General features: G+C 41.0%; 5 protein-coding genes and 1 long non-coding RNA gene across 10 annotated transcripts; 2 read left to right on the top strand and 4 right to left on the bottom strand.

Annotated features, from left to right (window-relative positions):
- Positions 1 to 83: 83 nt before the first annotated feature.
- Positions 84 to 2,974, top strand: LOC147046219 (retinol-binding protein 1-like). Its single transcript, XM_085930510.1, has 4 exons — positions 84 to 637; positions 728 to 906; positions 1,613 to 1,714; positions 2,503 to 2,974. Exons 1-4 carry the CDS (start codon positions 484 to 486, stop codon positions 2,551 to 2,553), a joined length of 486 nt encoding a protein of 161 aa, XP_085786636.1. The 5' UTR covers positions 84 to 483; the 3' UTR covers positions 2,554 to 2,974.
- A 1,018-nt stretch (positions 2,975 to 3,992) lies between these two features.
- On the bottom strand, positions 3,993 to 8,532 carry uck2b (uridine-cytidine kinase 2b). Its single transcript, XM_085929269.1, has 7 exons — positions 8,359 to 8,532; positions 6,026 to 6,185; positions 5,628 to 5,724; positions 5,389 to 5,531; positions 4,970 to 5,067; positions 4,836 to 4,884; positions 3,993 to 4,736 (listed from the first exon to the last, which is right to left on the bottom strand). The coding sequence occupies exons 1-7, from the start codon at positions 8,461 to 8,463 to the stop codon at positions 4,600 to 4,602; spliced, it is 789 nt and encodes a 262-aa protein (XP_085785395.1). The 5' UTR covers positions 8,464 to 8,532; the 3' UTR covers positions 3,993 to 4,599.
- LOC147046216 (4-trimethylaminobutyraldehyde dehydrogenase B-like) lies at positions 8,347 to 15,518 on the top strand. 3 transcript variants are annotated; one of them, XM_085929265.1, is made up of 12 exons: positions 8,347 to 8,562; positions 8,998 to 9,192; positions 10,197 to 10,342; positions 10,749 to 10,878; positions 10,984 to 11,118; positions 11,218 to 11,414; positions 11,519 to 11,659; positions 11,739 to 11,927; positions 12,006 to 12,093; positions 12,168 to 12,309; positions 12,525 to 12,637; positions 12,715 to 15,518. In XM_085929265.1, exons 2-12 carry the CDS (start codon positions 9,024 to 9,026, stop codon positions 12,807 to 12,809), a joined length of 1,545 nt encoding a protein of 514 aa, XP_085785391.1. In that variant the 5' UTR covers positions 8,347 to 8,562; positions 8,998 to 9,023; the 3' UTR covers positions 12,810 to 15,518. The 3 variants fall into 3 exon arrangements, with proteins under 3 accessions (XP_085785391.1, XP_085785390.1, XP_085785392.1); XM_085929264.1 differs by having other exon boundaries at positions 8,347 to 8,794; XM_085929266.1 differs by lacking the exon at positions 8,347 to 8,562 and adding an exon at positions 8,788 to 8,836.
- LOC147046217 (uncharacterized) lies at positions 10,629 to 12,367 on the bottom strand. Its single transcript, XR_015068123.1, has 2 exons — positions 12,102 to 12,367; positions 10,629 to 11,403 (listed from the first exon to the last, which is right to left on the bottom strand). It is a non-coding gene; the product is annotated as an uncharacterized LOC147046217 (long non-coding RNA).
- zte38 (zebrafish testis-expressed 38) lies at positions 12,994 to 15,765 on the bottom strand. Of its 2 annotated transcripts, none has more exons than XM_085929268.1 (12): positions 15,407 to 15,765; positions 15,070 to 15,214; positions 14,900 to 14,963; positions 14,534 to 14,570; positions 14,435 to 14,455; positions 14,322 to 14,348; positions 14,169 to 14,236; positions 13,936 to 14,084; positions 13,618 to 13,855; positions 13,439 to 13,487; positions 13,337 to 13,368; positions 12,994 to 13,264 (listed from the first exon to the last, which is right to left on the bottom strand). In XM_085929268.1, exons 1-12 carry the CDS (start codon positions 15,452 to 15,454, stop codon positions 13,231 to 13,233), a joined length of 912 nt encoding a protein of 303 aa, XP_085785394.1. In that variant the 5' UTR covers positions 15,455 to 15,765; the 3' UTR covers positions 12,994 to 13,230. The 2 variants fall into 2 exon arrangements, with proteins under 2 accessions (XP_085785394.1, XP_085785393.1); XM_085929267.1 differs by having other exon boundaries at positions 13,632 to 13,855.
- Positions 15,766 to 15,923: 158 nt separating this feature from the next.
- LOC147046214 (peroxiredoxin-1) lies at positions 15,924 to 18,853 on the bottom strand. Of its 2 annotated transcripts, XM_085929271.1 has the most exons (7): positions 18,740 to 18,811; positions 18,248 to 18,295; positions 17,689 to 17,804; positions 17,400 to 17,553; positions 17,198 to 17,320; positions 16,526 to 16,656; positions 15,924 to 16,278 (listed from the first exon to the last, which is right to left on the bottom strand). In XM_085929271.1, exons 3-7 carry the CDS (start codon positions 17,792 to 17,794, stop codon positions 16,196 to 16,198), a joined length of 597 nt encoding a protein of 198 aa, XP_085785397.1. In that variant the 5' UTR covers positions 17,795 to 17,804; positions 18,248 to 18,295; positions 18,740 to 18,811; the 3' UTR covers positions 15,924 to 16,195. The 2 variants fall into 2 exon arrangements, with proteins under 2 accessions (XP_085785397.1, XP_085785396.1); XM_085929270.1 differs by lacking the exon at positions 18,248 to 18,295 and having other exon boundaries at positions 18,740 to 18,853.
- Positions 18,854 to 19,942: the final 1,089 nt, after the last annotated feature.

The raw sequence follows: 19,942 nt of genomic DNA, 5'->3' as shown, positions 1-19,942 counted from the left end.
TTTAGGTGCGGTCAGCACTGAACAGAGTTTAAAAAAAAAAAAAAAAAAAGGTTTAACCAGCCTATTGTGTTTCCATGTCTCTTTTTTTTTTTTTTTTGTCAGCTCAGATGATTGCGCTTGTATAACCCTTCATTCAGTCTGCCACAACAGAAGCCCGCATTGCACCGAGTTTCTCTATCTTCTATTTTTACTGAAAGAAACTCATTATGAGGATAAATCAGTGCTCAAGGCCTCTCGCCACGTGGCGTTATATATGTGGACCCGAAGGAAGTTCATTTATCCTAATCCCACATAGACGACGTAAGCACACTGCGAAATAAAGCACACACAGTTGCATTGTATATCATGTGGACTGTGTCGTTCCAGCCGAGGATAAATCAGAGTGAGCTGTTGCGTGATTTTTAACATGAGCTGGGAAATGGGAGGTGTAAAGAAAAATGAAAACCTGCCAAGTAATCGGATTAGGTTTAGAGTTTGGTTCAAATGGGAGATTGTGACTGTGGGATTGGCACTTCGGCTGCAAAAACCACCTTGACAACTGACCGTAAAGGAGAAGCTGACAAAATGCCTGTGGACCTGAACGGATACTGGAAAATGATTTCCAATGACAACTTTGAGGAGTATCTCAAGGCTCTTGGTGAGTTTGTAGGGAAGATAGTAACTTGATGATCACAAAATAAAACTCATTTGGCTGCAAACAATTAATGTATTTGATTCTGGCTTGCAGATGTGAATGTTGCCATCAGAAAAATTGCCACTTTGCTCAAGCCGGACAAGGACATCGTCCACGAGGGGGATCACATTATCATCAAAACCCTCAGTACCTTCAAAAACTACAACATGGATTTCTATGTGGGCAAAGAGTTCGAGGAGGATCTGTCCGGGGTGGATGATAGAAAGTGTATGGTGAGTCATGAGAAATCCAATGTGAAAATAATCATTTGAAATGCTGAACAAAAGAATTCTGAAACCCGGAATTATCACAAACTAATAGTCAATTTCATCAAAAATTCCTGATTATTACATTTTAGAATGTCCAACCAATCAGAGGACAGCAAAATGATAACAATATTGTGGGCCAGTTTGAAATCTAATACAAAATATGGGACAATACGACTGATTCCGAAGGCTCTGGGCAAATTAAATTTACATGGCAACACAATGAGGTTGAAATGTTATTCTAACAATTTTAAGTTGAATGGCGTTTTGCACTTCTAATCGTGTAATGGCCTTGGCCGAAGGCATTCAATATGCAGCGCTGCAATCATACAGCCACAATCCATCAAAGGTGTCATAAATTAAGTTGGAAGTCTTATTAATACAAAAAAAAAAATCTCACTGTACTGTATGTAATCCAATTGTGACATTAAATGCTAAAAGGGATCCTAGAAAAACAGCATTTTTGTTTTTCGATAGGCTGATTACAGATAAGCTCTAATCTTATTTAAAGGCTGAGCACGAAGGTCACATGCATCATTTATGAGCTGATTTTGTCGGAATGTTGACAGGCAGCGTGTTTACATGTGTATGTTAACGACAGGTACTCTTCATTATTGATTACGCTCCAGATATACTAATGTCGTAAATCTCTCATCTGGATTTATACACTAAGACCACCATCACCTGGGAAGGAGATAAACTGGTGTGTGTGCAGAAAGGAGAGATTGAAGGAAGAGGTTGGACCCACTGGGTGGAAGGAGACGAGCTTCATCTGGTAAGGACACATTCAGCTCTCGCCATGAATATCAATCGCATAATTTGGATACTTTAAATGCCTCTAGCCGAATAAGCACACATTTTCCTCGTCCAACTCCGAGTAACTTCACTTGAGATATGCTGAACAGAAAATATCTTCATTTAAAAGAGGTTCATCATCAAACCAATGAAGCATTATCTGAAGATGGGTTACAGATTACAAATTTAAGACATTTAACACAAGTCAAGGACATCTTTTTGAGGAAATGAAGACTCACTCATTCTCCAACTAAGAGACAAAGGATGCTTGCTTCACGCTGTTTATTTGTCAGTTATTGTAAAACGAATTTTGTGCACTATTAAATCATTTGGACAGGTTCGTGTTAAATTAACCGAACATAATTTTCAAATAGCTGGAGAAAATTCATTAGTGTGCAACTGTGAATCCATTAAATAAGTGAAAATAAGTCCATGAAATAATGACCAATACCACGAGCTCAACTAATGAGATTTAATATTACTGAGCCCAAATCTTAAGTGAAAAAATAATCTGTAAAAATAATCATTTAATTGCTAAAACGGCCCAAAATGGTGTTTCCGGGTAGCAGCCATCCATCCGGACGTCATTGAAGAGATGTTTGATTTTAAAGCAACAGCGCTCTCTTGTGGAAAGAAAAGGCATTGCAAGACAGAAGCCAAATTGATAACCTTTCAATTCGATGGCAGAATGTAAATGCAGTTTTATTATTAGTTTGACCTAATATTGTATGTGATTGCCTCTTCAATTTGTGTTTTATTGGTTCATAGGAGCTTAGAGCTGCAGGAATCGTCTCCAAGCAGGTCTTCAAGAAGTCCTAAAGTGGTCTCGACACCCAACAAGGCTGTATCCCCTTCCAGCTGACAGTGGCCGACATTCTAATTAGTGCATTCATGCACTCATCCTCAATTCCACCCACTGATATAATTTCCTGCCATGATATTGAGCCGCCAATCAAACATTGACTGGATCTTCCATCCTCAATTGCACACTCCAAAAAGTGACATATAGTATGCATATTGTGTAGCATCCTCAAATGGGCATTATTTCAATTAATTTATCTATTTGTATAGGAGCATGCCAATAAGAGTTGTTTATCAAGCAGGTGGACCACATTGATGCAACCTAGTTGAGGGTCTTTAGAAAGAATGTCAGTTGAAACGCATGTAAATAAATGATATCCCTTCCAATTCTTTGGGGACTGTGTCGCTGATAGTAAAATTAATCAATCAATAAAATGAAATAAACAATGTCTTGTCATCTGTCCTTTCTTGACAGACTAATGTTTTTATTCTATCTTCAGTGCGAGTGATGTTAGAATGGAAGTTTGACTTAAAGGCTTGAAGTAAAAGTTTGATTATTAGTGTCGGGGTTTGAATAAAAATAATCAATAACGCGTCTCATATGAATGACGCTATTTCTCTCATTTCGTCCAAAGTGAAGCCAATCATGGCAATAAAAATGACTGTTGGCCATTTAAAACTAATTAAATTTTTCACAGTGGGTCTCATTTGAAAGCTGAGGATTGTTGAGAAGTTGAGAAACTCCATGCATTTTTATTCCAGAATTAACCGTGTTTGTAAACATTTGAGGAAACCACTCTTTACATATGCAATAATGGGAAACATCGCCATCTACAGGCCATAAAGCACATTCACTCATGCTTTGTATTATGTTTGATGGGACGGGAGAAACGCACCAATAAAAGACACGACAGACACTCGGTCAGCTCAGTTTATTGACCGTTATGAAATGATTGATGACGTCACCATGTAAAAGTCTTTCAAGTATTATCCAGTAGCCATATGGTACCTATGGCATTATTCAGCAAATTGGATCATAAAAAATAAATATAGTAGAGAATACGAAAAAGGGGGGGGGGGGGGGGAAGTATTTGATTGTTTTATTGTAGTCTGAAGTCCAACTGATACTTGATGTGCATATTAACCTGAGGCAACTTCATGGAGGCATTGTGGTGGATTTCTGTAGCTTGCAACCACGAGATATTGCTGCTGCTGCATCAATTATCCTTTTAGTAACCTGAGCATGCTGTCTGCAATACTATTTTGCAAAAAAAAAAAAAACCCACCAAACTTTATTTTGCAACAACTTATTCCGATTCTTGTTCCTAGTAATCGAATTATGTAACAGCCATGCCATAGCAAGCTATCACCCTGAATCTTGGCACCATCGATGAGGTATGAACCCAGCTTTTGCTAATATAGTGTTTCTGCTGCAACAAACTAATGTAACAGAGCAACGTAAAAAAATGTTGTGGATTTTACACATCACATTTCACAAAACAAGGGGAACACTGAAAAGAAACAATACTAAGATTGTCATACAAATACAAAGTGCAATCTGAGTTTGTTCTACCTCATTTTGGAGCCCACATCCTGATCAGGATCGCATCCAAACAAACATTTATCAGACTATTGGAGGTTCAAGTTTTATCAGAAATTAAAATAAAAAAATCTTCTCCCTGCTTTTATTCATAATTAGCATGAACTTTCATAAAGCCACAGGGGACACATGGAAACCAGAGTTAAACCTGCAAGAAAAGAAAAAAAATGTGGGTCCATACAAGCCCAAGGTCTTCATGAGCCTCAGCGCTTCTTCTTGACTCTCCCCGCCATAAACGTGAATGGCAAAATTCAACCATTAGCATGAATGGAACTCAAAGCAAGGAGTAGTCATGATAATAAAAAGGCCTTTTTGATTCTTGATGCAAATCTTCTCTCCTTTCACTCATCTTAAATACAGTGGCGCCAAAAGGCATCGTTGTTATTATTATTATTATTATTTGTATTTACAGCGCTGGCCCGTCAGCCACCCCTCTTCGCTTTGAGAAGAGAGGTGCGGCGAGGTCAATGCGGCCGACTGCTGGACTCGGACGTCCGTCGTTGCCGCGGGGGGCCGTGGCCGTTGGCGCAGCCGTTGTGCCGCTTGTTTGGGCCGCCGTTGAGAATGTCTTGGATGTGCTGTACTATCAAGTTGATGGCCACTGCGGACAGAAGGGGGGGAAAAAGATGAGCGGTCCAAAACCCTTCGCGGAGAACACTTACGCTTCAGCCAGCGGGAGAAGCGACTATCGGAGCTTTACCGAGGTTATCTGCTCCGCGGGGTATAATCACATCGGCGTATTTCTTCGTCTAGTTGAGGCAAAGAAAACGTGAAGTGTGTCAAATTGTGAATCTGCACAGCTGCCGCCATGTTGACTTGGCCAAGTTCACGTACCGGTAGGCAGAACTCCTCAAAGGCCGGTTTCACAAAAGTGATGTACTGCGTCAGCACTTGTTCCAACTCTCGCCCACGCTCACCGATGTCTCTCAAAACTGGAAAAGGAAAGAAATAAATGCTGTGCAATAACAGCCATGGTGAAAAGACAAAATGACAATGGGATTGTGGACAAATTACCGCGTTTCCTTTTTACTTTTTTTTACCACTAGCTTAAAATGGCCGCCAATTCAATGTGGCAGCCATTTTAGGCACACACAAAAAAAAAAAAGACAGACAATGGAAGCGCACAGCCAATGACGTTTACTCATTCAACAGCGGTACTAGCAAAGCGAACAGAATAGTTGGGGCGGAAAAAAACACACTCCACTCCACAAATATAGATGCCCCCCCCCCCCCCCTCACCCAATAGCACGCACCTCTACGAGACAACCGCGTGTCCGGGTCCGTGTCAACAAACAGCTTCATCTGGAATAGGTCTCGGATGTCCTGAGAGTAGAACATTAGGATGCCCTCAAAGAGGACCACGTCGGCCGGATACACTGTGACAAACTCGTCCTTCCTGAAAGGCGCACAAAGGTTTCCCAAGTGAGCCGACGCGATAAGAAACTTGGCACTTGGCAATGATAAGAAACACGCCTTGATTATGTGTGCTCACCTGGAATGAGTGACAAAGTCATAAACTGGGATCTGGACAGTTTTCCCTTCCAGGATCTCCCCGAGTGTTTGCATGATCAGCTCATTGTCAAAGGCATCTACAAGCAAGAAAAGGACAGGGATACATTCTCAGATGTAGTTAGAGGCATAATTTTTTTTTTTTTTCCCCCCTGGAGGGTGGGGGGGGGGGGGGGCTGCCGCGGCACGTTTGCTAACCCTCAGCCGGCAGCTGTTTGCTTCAATCGCCGAGCTGGCATTTGAAACCGGAAGAAGGGTTACGGTGCGCTAAAGACAATCCTAAAATGGAGCTCGTGCTTGGGCACACGTATTTTTATCTTTGATTGACCGAAGCATTTCATTTTCTGCGGCAATGTGACGAGGAAACTAAACTCTGTGTACCTGGATGGTCAAAGTTGAACTGGCCCTTGAGCGCCTTGGCTTGCTGCTCAGGGGTCAGCACCTTGTAAAAGCTGTCCTGGCTCAGGATGGCCACCTGCCTCTGGTGATGGTCAATCTTGTTTTGGCCCAGCAGTTCCATTATCTTGCCGCATACGGATGACTACGAGCAAAAAGCGAGGCAAAAATAAATGTCACAGAAAAGTAACTTGCACCTGCAATTGGTGCCACAACTCCCCCAAAAAATTGTGTACACCAAGTAATTTTCTGCTACCACTATCAATTTTCTTTTGCACCAGATTTAGTAAGAAAGCATAGCTTTGTGATGAAATAAAAAAAATAATAATTAGGTCAAATAATCATTTCAAAAACAGCGTAATTCCTGTGAATAAACCTGCACTTGTTGCCTACCCTGCAGTGTCCCCATTGACCCGGACAATTGAACGCGTCTCCCGGTAAATGCTGACAGTGCGTTCGGACTGCCCGAGGCTGGGTTGCTGTTGTGCTCATCAAATTGAGCCGCACTAATGTCAAACATTTCCTGTCAGGCTTTCTTAAATGTTAATTGGCAGGCAATTCATGATTTAATTCTTCATTATAATTTTTATAATAAAATTCATACATTTTCAATTAGCCCCATAAATAAAACATTCCTTGAATCCCAATCAAAACGAAGCATGCCAGTAAATTTTAGAGGACATCATTAGAATGTGGAGGTGTAACCCAAGGACCTACATCTCCATATTAGGGGGAGAACGGTCAATCTGGGCGCTTATCACAGCAGACTTGATGGCAATTGATCACTTATTGGCATCCTGAATCTCTGATGTGAATCTAAAAACAATGCTAGCGCTGCTTTCATACAAGCAGGTTAAGATTACATCATGCCATCCACGCAAATCGAAAACAATTCACTGAGCTGCTTTGATACAAGCAAGGATTACATCATGCGAGCCACGTAGTTACTGCATTGGAACCGGACTGCAAGAATTAGCCTGTATAGAAATAATAATATTAGTGCATATTTCACTCCTGGAGCAGGTAGTGTACTGATTTTGTTTTTTTAAAAAGCTTGTGTCTAAATTTGTTTAATTTGACACAGGCTGGATCTGCTCAACCAGTTTCCTAGGTGGTGCGTTTGAAATTTCTATTTCAAATATACAGTGATGAAATGAAGCGATGTAATCGTACTGGTTTTGCCAGTGGTTCTGCACAAGTCACTTGTAAGCAACCAACCGAGACGTGAAGAGAATGAAATGTACCTTACCAGCAAAAACCTCATCACAAGTGGTAATTGCTGTATAATTTTACTTTCAATGGTAACATAGAGCTTTTTTTTTTTTTTACAGTCCTTTATTGTAGTTATTCCATAGGCAGCCGGATGCCAATGTTCTCAATGTTCACATCTCTTTGTGTGTTTTAACATGAAGAAAATGACAATAAAGCACACTTTGACTTTGAAAATAAAAAGTGACTACTCTTCCACAAAATTATCTCATTTGGTTTGCATTGCCATTTCACTGAAATTATTTTAGGTGATATGTAATCTTTGATTAGACAAAGTTTCAACACAGTACGAATTTCTATCGGTTTGCATTGAATTAACTATTTCAGTTTTCATCAAACGTAATTTGACTTAAAACTCAATCAATCGAATGTGCTTATCATTACTTGGCTGCGTGAGATTTTATTCGTTACGAGAGATTGATGGCAGGCTGATTTTGCACATGTTGCAAAATGGATGGTTCGGTATAAGAAGGCACTGCGTTCACCTTTGATCGAACAAAGAGCCGTCGGAAATCTTTAAAACGCTGCAGTCGAATATGGGTCATTCATTATTCTTTTTAAACACCGTAGTCTTGAAGTCGCCTTTATTCCTATATACAAACGCAAAGGCCCATTTTACTATGTATTATTCCAGTTTAATGCACATTTGTTTGATCGAAGCTTGGGACTGTTTACAAAGAGGAGGCTGGCTAAGAAGTAGGCTAGCACTGGCTATTGTCTTCCATAGCGAGCGTGTGATGGAATTTAGCCTGGTAGCTAAGCTAAGGTAAAATCGTAGTTTGCCACCTACGATGATGACCATTTCAAATTTTAAAAAAAATAGAGAAAGAAAGGGAAACTGACATCAGTAAAAATGATTTTTTTCCGGGTTAGGGTTAAACTGGGTCAATGCGGTGGGCGAGACATGATGCAGCTGTCAATCAAGCAGCACCGAAGCCACGCGGTCAGCCGGTAGACACACGAGATGTCACACGTCATGAAACGCGTGGGGGGAAAAGAACAAGTGACAATTGTATAAAGACATCCAAGTCGCTAGCTACAATGCCAACCTTTCCGCTGGCGGTGCCCCCAGAGACACCGATGAGAAACGGTTGTCGTATTACGTCGGTATGGTCGCCCCGGTCCCGGAGGTGTGTTTCGGTGTCGCCGGCCATACTTGCAATGTGCTACCGAGAGCTCTGGGCTGGAAGATCACACACTGAGCTCCTCCCATATCGCTACACGTTGCTTTATGCATTCGTGAAAGTTGATCGGTAATATTTTAGATGTGTTCATTTTGCTTTTAAATGTATTCAAGCCTCACAAAATCAAACATTTTCACGCGACTGTTTTTTTTTTTTAATCTTATTTCCGGTTGAAAATAATATCTAATCATCCAGTGACGTTTTTCGTTAGTCCCGCCTCCATGTTGAAGCTGCAGAAGAAACTAACGTAAACTAAAATGAACAAAGCTGCACTCTTTTTAAGCCTCATGTTAGCGTCGTGGTAAGTTCTTCTCAAAACAGCGAAATATTTTAACAAATGACAGTAAGTGCAAATTAGTCTATTTTGCAATACTACGTGCTACTAATGTCAGCGTGTCATGTTGAAATGTGATATGTGAAAATCCGATTTTTTTTTTTCTTTTGCGGTTGACACTGTCAATCTGTAAAAAAATATTGTGTGCTTTGCAATTGTCGGTGCATTAGAAAGCCACGGAACCAACAAGCTAAATATGCTCCGGAGACTCACTGTGCTCCCGCGGGCGACTGCCTTGTTGGCTGCGGTACGAAGCCTCTCCTCGGGCTCTGCGAAAATCACTGCCCCGTTGAACTTCTGGGCTGGAAAAAGAAGGGCGAGCAAAGAAAGAAACAATGGGGAGAACGTCTTCGAGCCAGCAACAGGTAATGACATTCAAGCAAAAAAGATCCATCCGCCTTTTTATATTCCCTTTAACATGAATAATAACATTCCCTGCACCATATGAGCTGATCACCCCATGCAAATTAAGACCAGCAACGCATTCCATATTAATTAAAAGTTTACTACTTGGTTATTATCTGATCAGTGAGCAATCTGGTGTTCATTAAATCAATACTAAGGAGAAAAGACAGTTGTCATTGATGTCGGTCCAAAATCTGGGAAGTGTTTTGAGCCCATTTTAAAAGAATTTGGAGTTCATTGTTCCGCAGTGAAAAACATTGTGATGATTGGAAAATATTTCAAAAACACATGCACAATAGAACCCCGAAAAATACTGGGTACGTCATGACAAAGATGTTAGAAAAACTACAAACTGTCGAGCTCGGTGAAAACACTTTCAAGCCGTAGGACCTTAAGCACCTTGAGTTGAGTCAACCATTAACTTGTCACTAGACCAAAATAGACTTGATTCAAATGTGAGTCAGTCTGACAAAAAAAGCTGAGTCATAATTGGGTCATAGAAAAGGGCAGTGATCCCACCACTAGCAAATCTACAACAGAATGGCTGAAAAAAAAGAGAGGGCGGGTGTGAATGTGTCGCAATGACGCAGTCAAAGTCCAAATTTAAATCTGATCAAATGCTGTGGTGTCACTAGAAACGAGTGCAAATGTAGTCTAAAAAAAAAACAAAAAACACGGTCAAGATCCATCCAGAGTGCGAGACGACCGATCAAGTTATTGAACCACGGCGTGAAATAATGTCATGTGTGTGTGTGTGTGTTGTTCATCAGAGGTTGTCTTTTCTGATTATAAAATTGAGATGAGTTGCACTGACCTCCGAATTGAACTTTATCTACAAAGGTGACCTGACTTTTCTTGTTTGTTGAGTCTTCACAAACAAGAAAATTCTCTCTTACCATGCATGACCGAGTGAGAATCTCCACAGACAATTGAACTTTTGTGTTCAACTTACTTTATTCTGCAGGGCGCGTCCTATGCACGTTGGAGCCATGTGGTTCCTCAGAGGTCGACCAAGCTGTAGAAGCAGCCAAGTCAGCTTTTGGTCCTTGGAGTAAAATGTCTGGAATGGAGAGAGCAAGGGTGATGATAGAAGCGGCACACACCATTGAGGTGTGTTTCATTTTTGTTCCTTACCTTTACTGTAGTCTGGACATCTTCAAATTACAGATGAATTGATAAAAGAACAATATAAATTGTCTTTCTATCATCATAGTATTCTGTTGTTAGCCTTGGTGCCCTAGTGTCATTTATGGTGTTCCACAGGGTTCAATTTTAGGGCCACTGCTGCTTTTTGTTGTTTTTTTCTGCCTGTGGGTTCCACCTCAAGAATAAGGAAGCCAGGTGTTTGCTTTCACAGCTTTGCAGATGACAGTCCAACCTACAGTATACTTCCTCATTAAGGCCACTTTGTTAGGTTTTATTTTGTGTTTTGTTATTTTTATAGCACTTTCGTACACCGCTGTGGTTGGTTCCGCTCTCTAGGCTGTGTTTGACCTTTTATTTTGTTTGATCACAGAAAAGGCGAGAGGAGATTGCTGAAATGGAAGTAGTCAACAACGGGAAGTCCATCACAGAAGCCCGTCTGGATGTGGACTCTGCCCGGTTGTGTATCGAGTACTATGCGGGACTGTCCAGCACTCTTGCGGGTTAGCATACAACAACGTGGAAACACTTGAGAATATGACATGTTTCAATTGCTAATCATAGAATAGAAACTTTGAAAAGGATGTTTTTGTTTTCAATTTCCCCAGGCCAGCATGTGCAGTTGGCAGGCGGCTCTTTTGCCTACACACGCAGGGAGCCTTTGGGTGTATGCGTTGGCATCGGTGCTTGGAATTACCCTTTCCAGATTGCTGCCTGGAAATCAGCCCCAGCGCTGGCTTGTGGTATGGGATTCATCCAAAACATGCCCCCAAAAAAACTTTATTTGCCCTCTAGATGTCACTGCAGCAAGGTCAGGCAGATTTTCTTTGTCCACCAATCAGGAAACAGCATGGTGTTCAAGCCATCACCAGTCACGCCTGTGACGGCGGTGATGTTGGCGGAGATATTTGCCGAAGTAGGAGCTCCAGAGGGACTCTTCAATGTGGTGCAGGGGGGGCAGGAGACCGGTAGCTTACTCTGCCACCACCCCGATGTAGCAAAGGTGTCCTTCACCGGGAGTGTGTCAACTGGACAGAAAGTGAGTACAGAGTGTGGTTCAGTTCCTCGAGGATAGAAACAAAATGTTGGAAATTGAGAGGAGTTGCAAAGAAAATGTAAAAAAAACAATGGTTATTATGGCAGATTATGGAAATGGCATCCAAAGGGGTCAAACCGGTGACGTTAGAGCTTGGCGGCAAATCCCCCCTGCTCATATTTGAGGACAGTGACATGGAGAACGCAGTGCGGGGCGCCCTCATGGCAAACTTCCTTTCTCAAGGCCAGGTACAAAGTGCTTTTCTTCAAGCCACATCACTAAATATGTAACCTCCTGTCAGTTTGTGTTTGTTTCCTGATCTCACAGGTTTGTAGCAACGGCACGCGGGTTTTTGTCCAAAAGCCGATTCTGGAGGATTTTGTGGATCGAGTTGTGAAGAGAACCCAGGCCATTGAGATTGGTGACCCGTTATTAGAGAATACCAAAATGGGAGCTTTAGTCAGCCGGACACATCTAGACAAAGTGCTCGCCTATGTGGATCAGGCGAGGAAGGAGGTACGGGCTCAAATTTATTGATGTCAGTTTAACCTTTAACCTTTGTTGTGCTGTGGGTTCAACTGAACATCTTTGTAGGGGGCCACCGTATTGTGCGGGGGGGAACCTTTTGTCCCTTCAGACCCGAAACTTAGAGAGGGATACTACATGACGCCATGCGTACTCGGTACTCACTAGAGACGACGTATTATTGCTCGTTGGGTTCTGTCCGCATTCTCATCTGTGTATTTTTCCCTCTAGCCAATTGCAGAGATGACATGACCTGTGTCAGAGAAGAAATCTTCGGTCCCGTCATGTCCGTGTTGTCCTTCGACACAGAAGAGGAGGCGCTGCGGCGAGCCAATGACACCACCATGGGATTAGCTGCGGGACTTTTCACCAGGTTGGGATCAAGTGCAGGGAAAATGGCTGACAGAGTAGATAGACTTCATCGCCATTGAGTAAACTGCTCAAATTTCAAAAGATAAAAAGAGATCAAGTTTAGTCCAGCACAAGTCAAGTACACATACTTTTTAGTATATATATATATATATATATATATATATATATATATATATATATATATATATATTTTAATCTTTTGACTGGTTTGTTCAGGGATGTGAAGCGTGCCCACCGTGTGGTTGAACACCTCAAGGCCGGTTCCTGCTTCATCAACAACTATAACATCACTCCTGTGGAGGTTCCATTTGGAGGCTTCAAAATGTCAGGTATTACCACGTATGGCCAAGTTTAGGTCTTGGCAGTTGGCAGGTATTGGCAGTTAAGTTTTGCCTCTGTTGACCAGGCATAGGGCGGGAGAATGGCCAGGTGACAATCGAACATTACTCACAGCTGAAGACGGTGTTTGTGGAGATGGGAGATGTCGACAGTCTCTTCTAGGAAGTGCCGACCGAGAGCTAAATGGAAGTAGCTGAAAAGCAAAACGGCCCATCTGCTGGTCGCTGTTTGACATTAAGATTAGATTTTTTTCTCATCCCAATGTTAATTTGTTCCCATAGTTTGCACTGTGCCTTTCCTGCATATCGGCTTTGATGATTTTAAACACAAGAAAAGCCAATGCGTATTGCTGCTTAGAAACAATTTATTGAACGCTAACTGAAAATGTCCCACAACAATTTGCACCACTCCCACTACACACGGGCGGCCTGGTGGCAAGTGAGTAAAAAGAACGAGGAAACGGCTTGAAATGAAATACTCGCTTGCAATGTTCAGTCTTCTAAGAAGACAAATGAGGAATCAGACATTAGTAACAACTGTGCTGATGGACCTTCTGCTAAAGATGACATTTCATCTCTTCTTTTCATTCTTGTCTCTTGTTTGCCTGCTGCCTTTCTCTAAAATGGACACAGAGTCAAAGAAGGCATCCTGGCAGTGCTTTGTGCGAGCATGCTCGGAATGTGGCATACCTTGATTTCGGGATCTTTGAACGGCGCCAATTCTGTATGAGTTTGGAGTGAGCGGCTTTTGATAGATGTCACTTGTCGAATGACGCCAGCAGATCAACTTACCATATTCGGAGGGCTTCTCATCGTCGATGCACATGATCTCCTCGGGGCCCTGCGATCAAAGATGGAGTCGGCGGGTCACGATCGCAACTCAAAGCGTGTGCATCTGAGTTTATAAATATGTTTTAAAGCGCGGTATTAATTAATTACACGTTGCATATTTTTCTCGAAGTGAGTCATACCGATGATGTGCTACCTCGATGTTTTCATTCCCGGAGGCATTGGTCGGCTCGGTATCGATCGGCTCCTTTCTGTCTCCAAGATTCTCTAGCCGACTTTCGTCAGCGGAAACTCGCACGTGAAAGGCGTGCAAGGCCGTCTGGACATCGCCCACTTCGAAGTGCACGGCCGTGCCTTCGAACCACAGGCTGTCGCACGTACCCTCCTTGAAGCCGGGCGGCTCGTAGTATGCCGGTGTGACTTGGACAAGAGCATGGGACGTTTGAGGTAGAAACGCGTGATACGCGTTTGGTTCGTCCGGAACGTTTGCGACAGCTCACCGTTGTCGTAGTAGTAGAGCTTCATGCTCAGGTGGATGTGATCAGGAAGGACGTTGAGGTTCTGCATGAGCAGGGAGAGCTGCCTGATAAGTACCACGGTGGCTCTCTTGGTGTCTTCCAATGTCACCTTCAATTTGACACCATTGGTCCTGTGATTCCACAATGCTTATATCACGGCCAACTCGCTCAAATTTCAACAATGCTGGCAAAAACAACAAAATGTCCTTCCAGACCTCAGTACATCCATTTCTGGACCTGGCTCTCTGTACTTGAACTTGAAACTGTAGGACTCAATGATGCACTAAAAAACAGATTTAATTTTTTTTCCAATTCCAAGCTATCCTTGACAAGTTTGAAATCAATATTTCAGTACTGAGAGAACTTACATTTGGTTCTTTGGGATCGGTGTATACCTTGACGGCACAACAAAGCTCAGGTCAGCGGCAGCTGTTTCGTTCTTAAGATGTACTTTCCGCCTTCACTTAACTGAATTACTTACCCCAATGAATACCACCTCAAGCTGTTGAGAGGACAACAGAAGAAAAAAAATCAAGCAAGATAGATTTTATTTAAAAAGTTAAATATGTAATATACTTACATATTGTTTCTCCAGTGCATCAAAACAGCCAAACAGCCTGGACAAAAAAAAAAAAAAAAAAGTATCACTGAAGCTGTGAAAACATGACTAAAAATGTTCCCAGCAGACTGGAGCAGCGATACACAACCAGGTTGCTGTGGTGTACCAGCTTTAAACAGACCAAGTTTTCACTATTTGTATCGTCATGAATTCTGTGTTTTTGCTTGATTCTCTGCCATATTCTTTTCTATAAAACGTGTGCTCACATTACCACGAAATAATCTAAAAACAATTTGCTGTGTCGGTTCACGAGATGCATTGTCATGAAAAGAAATCATCAAATCTGTGGTGTCTTCTGCATTGAAAAGTTGGAAATATTGTGAGCACCATTTGACAACATTTCTGGCTTTAGGGATGCTGCTGTCCTTTCGCAAAATCTTGAAGCACACATCTGTTGAACATAGAAACAAGTTGATTAGAGTGTAGTTCATCATCCATCACATTTCAATTTCATCTGAAAATTTACTGATATGCCCAAAGTAAAAGTTGGTGGTCACCTTCCAAGTATCTGGTACAGTAGGCATTTTCAGGTAAAATGCCTCTGAGGTAGGTGATGGTTGACACAGACACAGCCAGCATCCTCTTGAAGAAGACAAGGGACCCCTCCTTGGTATCGACGTCATTTGGAAATAATCCAGCCCACTTAAAAGTTTGCAGAAGACGTTTGATTACGAGGAAGGAACGAGTCAAATAATACAAGCCACAAGATGGCGGAGTTAGCCCAAATTCTACGTATTTAATGGTGTAGTTAGCTTCAATAGATCAGGGGCCTTCCTTACATGGTATGGCTATAAAAATGTGAATAAAACCAAACATTTACAAATTTTTACTAACCTCAATAACATCCTTTTCCTTCTCGATAGCCATTATAGCTTCCGCCATCTTCGTTCTTCTGTAGAATAACGGCCGAGTGTTGCTAATGCTAATTAACCGTAGGCTAAGGTTGTTGTTTTTCTTGTCGTTGTTAAACGAGACCAATATTTTGAACTGTATATATCACGAATTTACGATATAATAACAGCTTTTGCTCAAAAATACCGTCAGTGAGCGACGTTTAACGTAACTTTGCGCAAAGTAAAATGACGGAATGCTACGGCGTTCATCCACCTGCCTTGGTCGTCCGTCAATGAGCTCATTGGCTGGCTGGATAATTGACACGACGTAGGAATCAAAGTGTCGTAAAATTCCCGACCAAATGATCATTTTATTGTTTTCGTAAAATCCTCTTCATCTGTTTCAAACAAATCCTGATCATCCTATGCATCAATCAATTCCCAATCAAGTTGTAAGGCAGGGAGCACTGAATTTAAATAATATTTCTTCGTTCTGTACATGAAGAAAAGACAACCAGTTATGTAAAGCATCCCCTAGATTCTTTTATTTCCACATAATGTAAGGCACAGTAAATTGGTTTCACGATAAGGAATGACATACAAAGACGTTGATCTATATGAAATCCTCACGATACACTGTCTTCGGTACACACATGACAAAGGTTGACTAAAATTGTCACAGAGCAACACTTCCATAAAAAAAAAAAAAACAACATAAAAAGCTATTTTCTGAAAACATTATTGAAATGAAATCTATTAGAACAGGCAGCAGATTCTGGCCTTGGTCTTATTACTGCTTGGAGAAGAAATCTTTGCTCTTCTGGACGTCAGGTTTGATAGTATCACTTCCCGGTTTCCAGCCGGCTGGGCACACTAAAAAGAAAGACCCATACATATACAGATACAATGGTGCCTTCAGATACGGTTCAAACGCTAACAAAAATATTTTATGATGCATCTGTGGGTGCCAAAGTAATTTGGTATTATGGGGAACATATATTCTGATGTGTAAAAAAATAAGCATAATAGAGAAAGGTTTACTTGCATCTCTGATTTAGAAAAATAAGTCACATTTTTGCGTGATCGATCAAAGGGGCAGCTGTCGTAAATATTTACGTACCTTCTCCGTATTTGTCAGTGAACTGAAAAGCCTGAACCAGACGCAAAGTCTCGTCAACAGAACGTCCGACGGGAAGGTCGTTGATGGTGATCTGTCTCAAGATCCCCTTGTCATCGATGATGAACAGACCCCTGAGGTACGACATTACCTTTCATTATTTTCCTATAAATCCAATGTAAATATTTATATTAATAATAACGATAATAATAAGAGACGCCAATACGGGTTGTATAGGCAACTAAGCCAAAGTGGTCTGACCCAAAAAGGGAACAGTTTTATTCTGGAGAAGATCCCCACTACGTCCAGCAGGTGGTGCTATTAGTCATAGTTTATTTTGGGGAATATCCCCATAAAATCCAGCAGATGGTGCTATTGCCTTAAATTGTAATTTCCTTAGTCTCCAATTGATCTGTTGACTGCCGCTCAGGTAAACGTTAATTCAGATTGCCAATGAATCGCAGAGTAGGCAACAGTATGTGAATCGCTTAAACGGTGTTGTTTGCCTACAAACTTTTAGGATTCATCAATGTATTATGTATACGTCTCATTACTCTTATACTACTAATAGTTGCAATTGATGGTGTTACATATATATGATCACATGCAAAGTATTTATTTATTTATTGATGTACAGTTGCTTCTTACAATGCTCCACATACATTGTCCACTTACCTGTAAGCGATGCCTTCATCCTCCTTTAGAACACCATAATCAGTGGAAATGGTGTGACGTGTGTCGGACACCATTGGGATCTTCATTGTGCCCAAACCGCCCTCCTTACGTGGAGTGTTGGTCCTTAAGACAGGCGAGCAGAAAATGTAAATGTGATGAACACACACACAGACACAAATAAAGACTGCGGGTGATAAAATACCATGCTAAGTGGGAGAAGTGAGAGTCAACAGAGGCAGCGATGACCTCGCAGCCAATCTTCTTGAATTCGTCGGCCGCGTCACTGAATGCGATGATCTCCGTCGGGCACACAAAGGTGAAATCCAGCGGATAAAAGAAGAAGACGACATACTTCCCTGCATCAACATGATGACAAGCGATTCAGGTGGCATGCAGAAAGAATAACCGCATTAATATTCATCAAGTATTTTGCAGAGCAAAGCGGCTTCAAAGCGACGCAGCCCGTGAGCGAACGTTGAGTGAAGCATTACCTTTGTAGTCGGACAGTTTGAGGTCCTTGAATTGACCATCTGGCATCACCGCTTTGGCTGTGAAATCGGGAGCCATCTTTCCAATTTGAGCTTTGTCAGCAGCCATCTTTTGCTACCTGAACAACAGAACAAATCAATAATCAATAGCACGCTTCATCTTGGGCGAAGGGAATGGTTCCCGGAGCACCACTGGGGGTCTATTTGTGTTTGTCCCTGCATTGCACAGTTACATACATAAAGTATGCACATTTAGAGACACATAGAGATTGCTTGGATATATTTATGCAATAAATTGTACCTGTCAGATTTTGAGAGGATTTTATACAAATAAATATCAATTATTAAATTATTGCCAATTTTTATTTACATTACCTGAAATATGGCAAATAGTTTGTGATACTTTCAACATTGAAAAATAAGAAATATTTGTTTGGCGGCACAGCAACCAGGAAAAAGCCTTGGATTACATTTTGGATTTGAACGTTTCTTCTGAGCATGAACAGTCATTGTGAAGGTGAAACCAAAACAAAGAAGTCAACAATAGAAAATTAAACAGTACCACGCCTTCTCCGTGTTCCGTTCATCAACTTTTTTTTCTGCTTCAAATCTAAATAATAGAACATAACAGATAACTATGAATGTTTTTTTTCTTGTGATTGATTCATTTTGTATTTTAAAAAGTGTTCTTTAACTGGACGTATTTTTCAACATCGATACTTATTTCCCTCATCCTAAGTACTTTCATTCAAGTACGAACGATAGAAATGAAACTTACGTCCGAGCAGGAAGGCATTACTTTGTTTAAAATAAGAAGTAGACATCTCAAGGTGAAAATAACGTGTTCCTCAAGTAAAACAAGCTCTTCCTGAAACTCGCTTGTTGAACTTTATACTTCAGCAAAACATTACTGTGTCGCGACTAAAGTCAATAGTCATCTTCGAATCCGAAGGATGAACAACTACAGTGGTATTTAAAGTACTAAAAACGTACTATTCAAATCAATTCGAACAATAAAATGTAAAGTTTGTTCATCTTATTTCGCGGTACATACCTTGTTGGAGCCGAATAAGTGTGACTTGCTTGCACGTTTACAAGAAGAACTGCTGGAAATGAGACGAGGAGGGATGGAGCGCTGTATATAGCAAACTACTTCTCGCGTGAATTCGGCTCGCAAACGGGATCTCACTTTCCACACTTCCTTATAGACTCCAGTGGGCACACGCAGCATGACTTTGCACAATCCCAGGCATTTATTAAAGCTCTTCCTGCTATTCCTGATGCCCAAATATTAAATAGTTGGAAAACATAGAACAATGCAAACAAACACGCGAAATAATTCCAAAATAAAGTCATCATGCATTTTTTTCTACCTTCATTGACACAAGTATGAATCAAAACAGTACAAATGTAAGGTGACCTACTTTGTATAATTCTTTCAACTTTTTTTCCAGCTTTGAGAATGAAACTATTAGGTGAAAAAAAGACTAACCCTGCTTCAAACTATTAAACCTTGTGACCCCACCATGCTCGGCCCCCTCCCCGTGACCAAGACAAAAAAAAAATCAGCTGATTAAAGCCAAGTACAATGATTTTGATTGAAGAACTCTCCAAAGAAATAGACCATTTAAAAAGGTCTTGAAGTGAACTTGCCAAGCAAACATTTCTCCCATGTACTCCACAGAAGCCACTAGAAAAAATGCGATTAATACTGTACATGAGGAAACATATACATATACATAGTAGTGTAAAGAATGTAGATATTTAAAAATATATATATATACAATGAATTGGCTGCTGGTTTGCCAGCATAGCCAATTACATTTGCAGTCACGTTACTGCTTTCTTGCATCATTCTGTACTTAAAGCTGTCCAGCATTTCCTCATTTCCTGCTTGTGGCATTTCTTTTGTATGACAGGAATGTTTTCCACTGACTGTGATTTGTATAAACTAAGGAAACAGCTTTTGCACATTGCAATTACTACAACGATTGTCTTTGTGAATCATCTATCCATTTATTTTCTATACATGATCTTCTAATAAATTTGCACAATTTATTGTGTGATTTTTGCCATTGAGTCTTTGATTATTAGCACAACACAGCTTCCAAAATCCCTGACAAAAATATTGAAATTTCCACAAAAATATGATTTGGCTGTAAAACTGAAATAAATAAGGATGTTTAACCAAATTACAATGGCCCTCCACCACGTCCCATCTTTCTGCTGTCACTGAGCGGTGTCCTTGCATGCTGTT

This window comes from Syngnathus leptorhynchus, chromosome 14, assembly GCF_054491065.1.
Source record: "Syngnathus leptorhynchus isolate UIUO chromosome 14, UIUO_Slep, whole genome shotgun sequence".
NCBI classification, from domain to species: Eukaryota; Metazoa; Chordata; class Actinopteri; order Syngnathiformes; family Syngnathidae; genus Syngnathus; species Syngnathus leptorhynchus.
This window is presented reverse-complemented; position numbering and strand designations above follow the sequence as displayed.

Coding starts and splice junctions, on each gene's coding strand:
- uck2b (XM_085929269.1), bottom strand. CDS start 8,463: ATGGCCGGCGACACCGAAACACACCTCCGGGACCGGGGCGACCATACC. Junction 5,068..5,388: donor CACGCGGTTGTCTCGTAGAG/GTGCGTGCTATT, acceptor TTCCTTTTCCAG/TTTTGAGAGACATCGGTGAG. Junction 4,885..4,969: donor TTGAGGAGTTCTGCCTACCG/GTACGTGAACTT, acceptor TGCCTCAACTAG/ACGAAGAAATACGCCGATGT.
- LOC147046216 (XM_085929265.1), top strand. CDS start 9,024: ATGCTCCGGAGACTCACTGTGCTCCCGCGGGCGACTGCCTTGTTGGCT. Junction 9,193..10,196: donor CGTCTTCGAGCCAGCAACAG/GTAATGACATTC, acceptor TTTATTCTGCAG/GGCGCGTCCTATGCACGTTG. Junction 12,310..12,524: donor GCTGCGGGACTTTTCACCAG/GTTGGGATCAAG, acceptor TGGTTTGTTCAG/GGATGTGAAGCGTGCCCACC.
- LOC147046219 (XM_085930510.1), top strand. CDS start 484: ATGGGAGATTGTGACTGTGGGATTGGCACTTCGGCTGCAAAAACCACC. Junction 638..727: donor GGAGTATCTCAAGGCTCTTG/GTGAGTTTGTAG, acceptor TCTGGCTTGCAG/ATGTGAATGTTGCCATCAGA. Junction 1,715..2,502: donor AAGGAGACGAGCTTCATCTG/GTAAGGACACAT, acceptor ATTGGTTCATAG/GAGCTTAGAGCTGCAGGAAT.
- zte38 (XM_085929267.1), bottom strand. CDS start 15,454: ATGGCGGAAGCTATAATGGCTATCGAGAAGGAAAAGGATGTTATTGAG. Junction 13,856..13,935: donor GCTCTACTACTACGACAACG/GTGAGCTGTCGC, acceptor CTCTTGTCCAAG/TCACACCGGCATACTACGAG. Junction 13,488..13,631: donor CCGGGAATGAAAACATCGAG/GTAGCACATCAT, acceptor CTTTGATCGCAG/GGCCCCGAGGAGATCATGTG.
- LOC147046214 (XM_085929270.1), bottom strand. CDS start 17,794: ATGGCTGCTGACAAAGCTCAAATTGGAAAGATGGCTCCCGATTTCACA. Junction 16,657..17,197: donor GATGAAGGCATCGCTTACAG/GTAAGTGGACAA, acceptor GTCGTACCTCAG/GGGTCTGTTCATCATCGATG. Junction 16,279..16,525: donor CACTGACAAATACGGAGAAG/GTACGTAAATAT, acceptor CTTTCTTTTTAG/TGTGCCCAGCCGGCTGGAAA.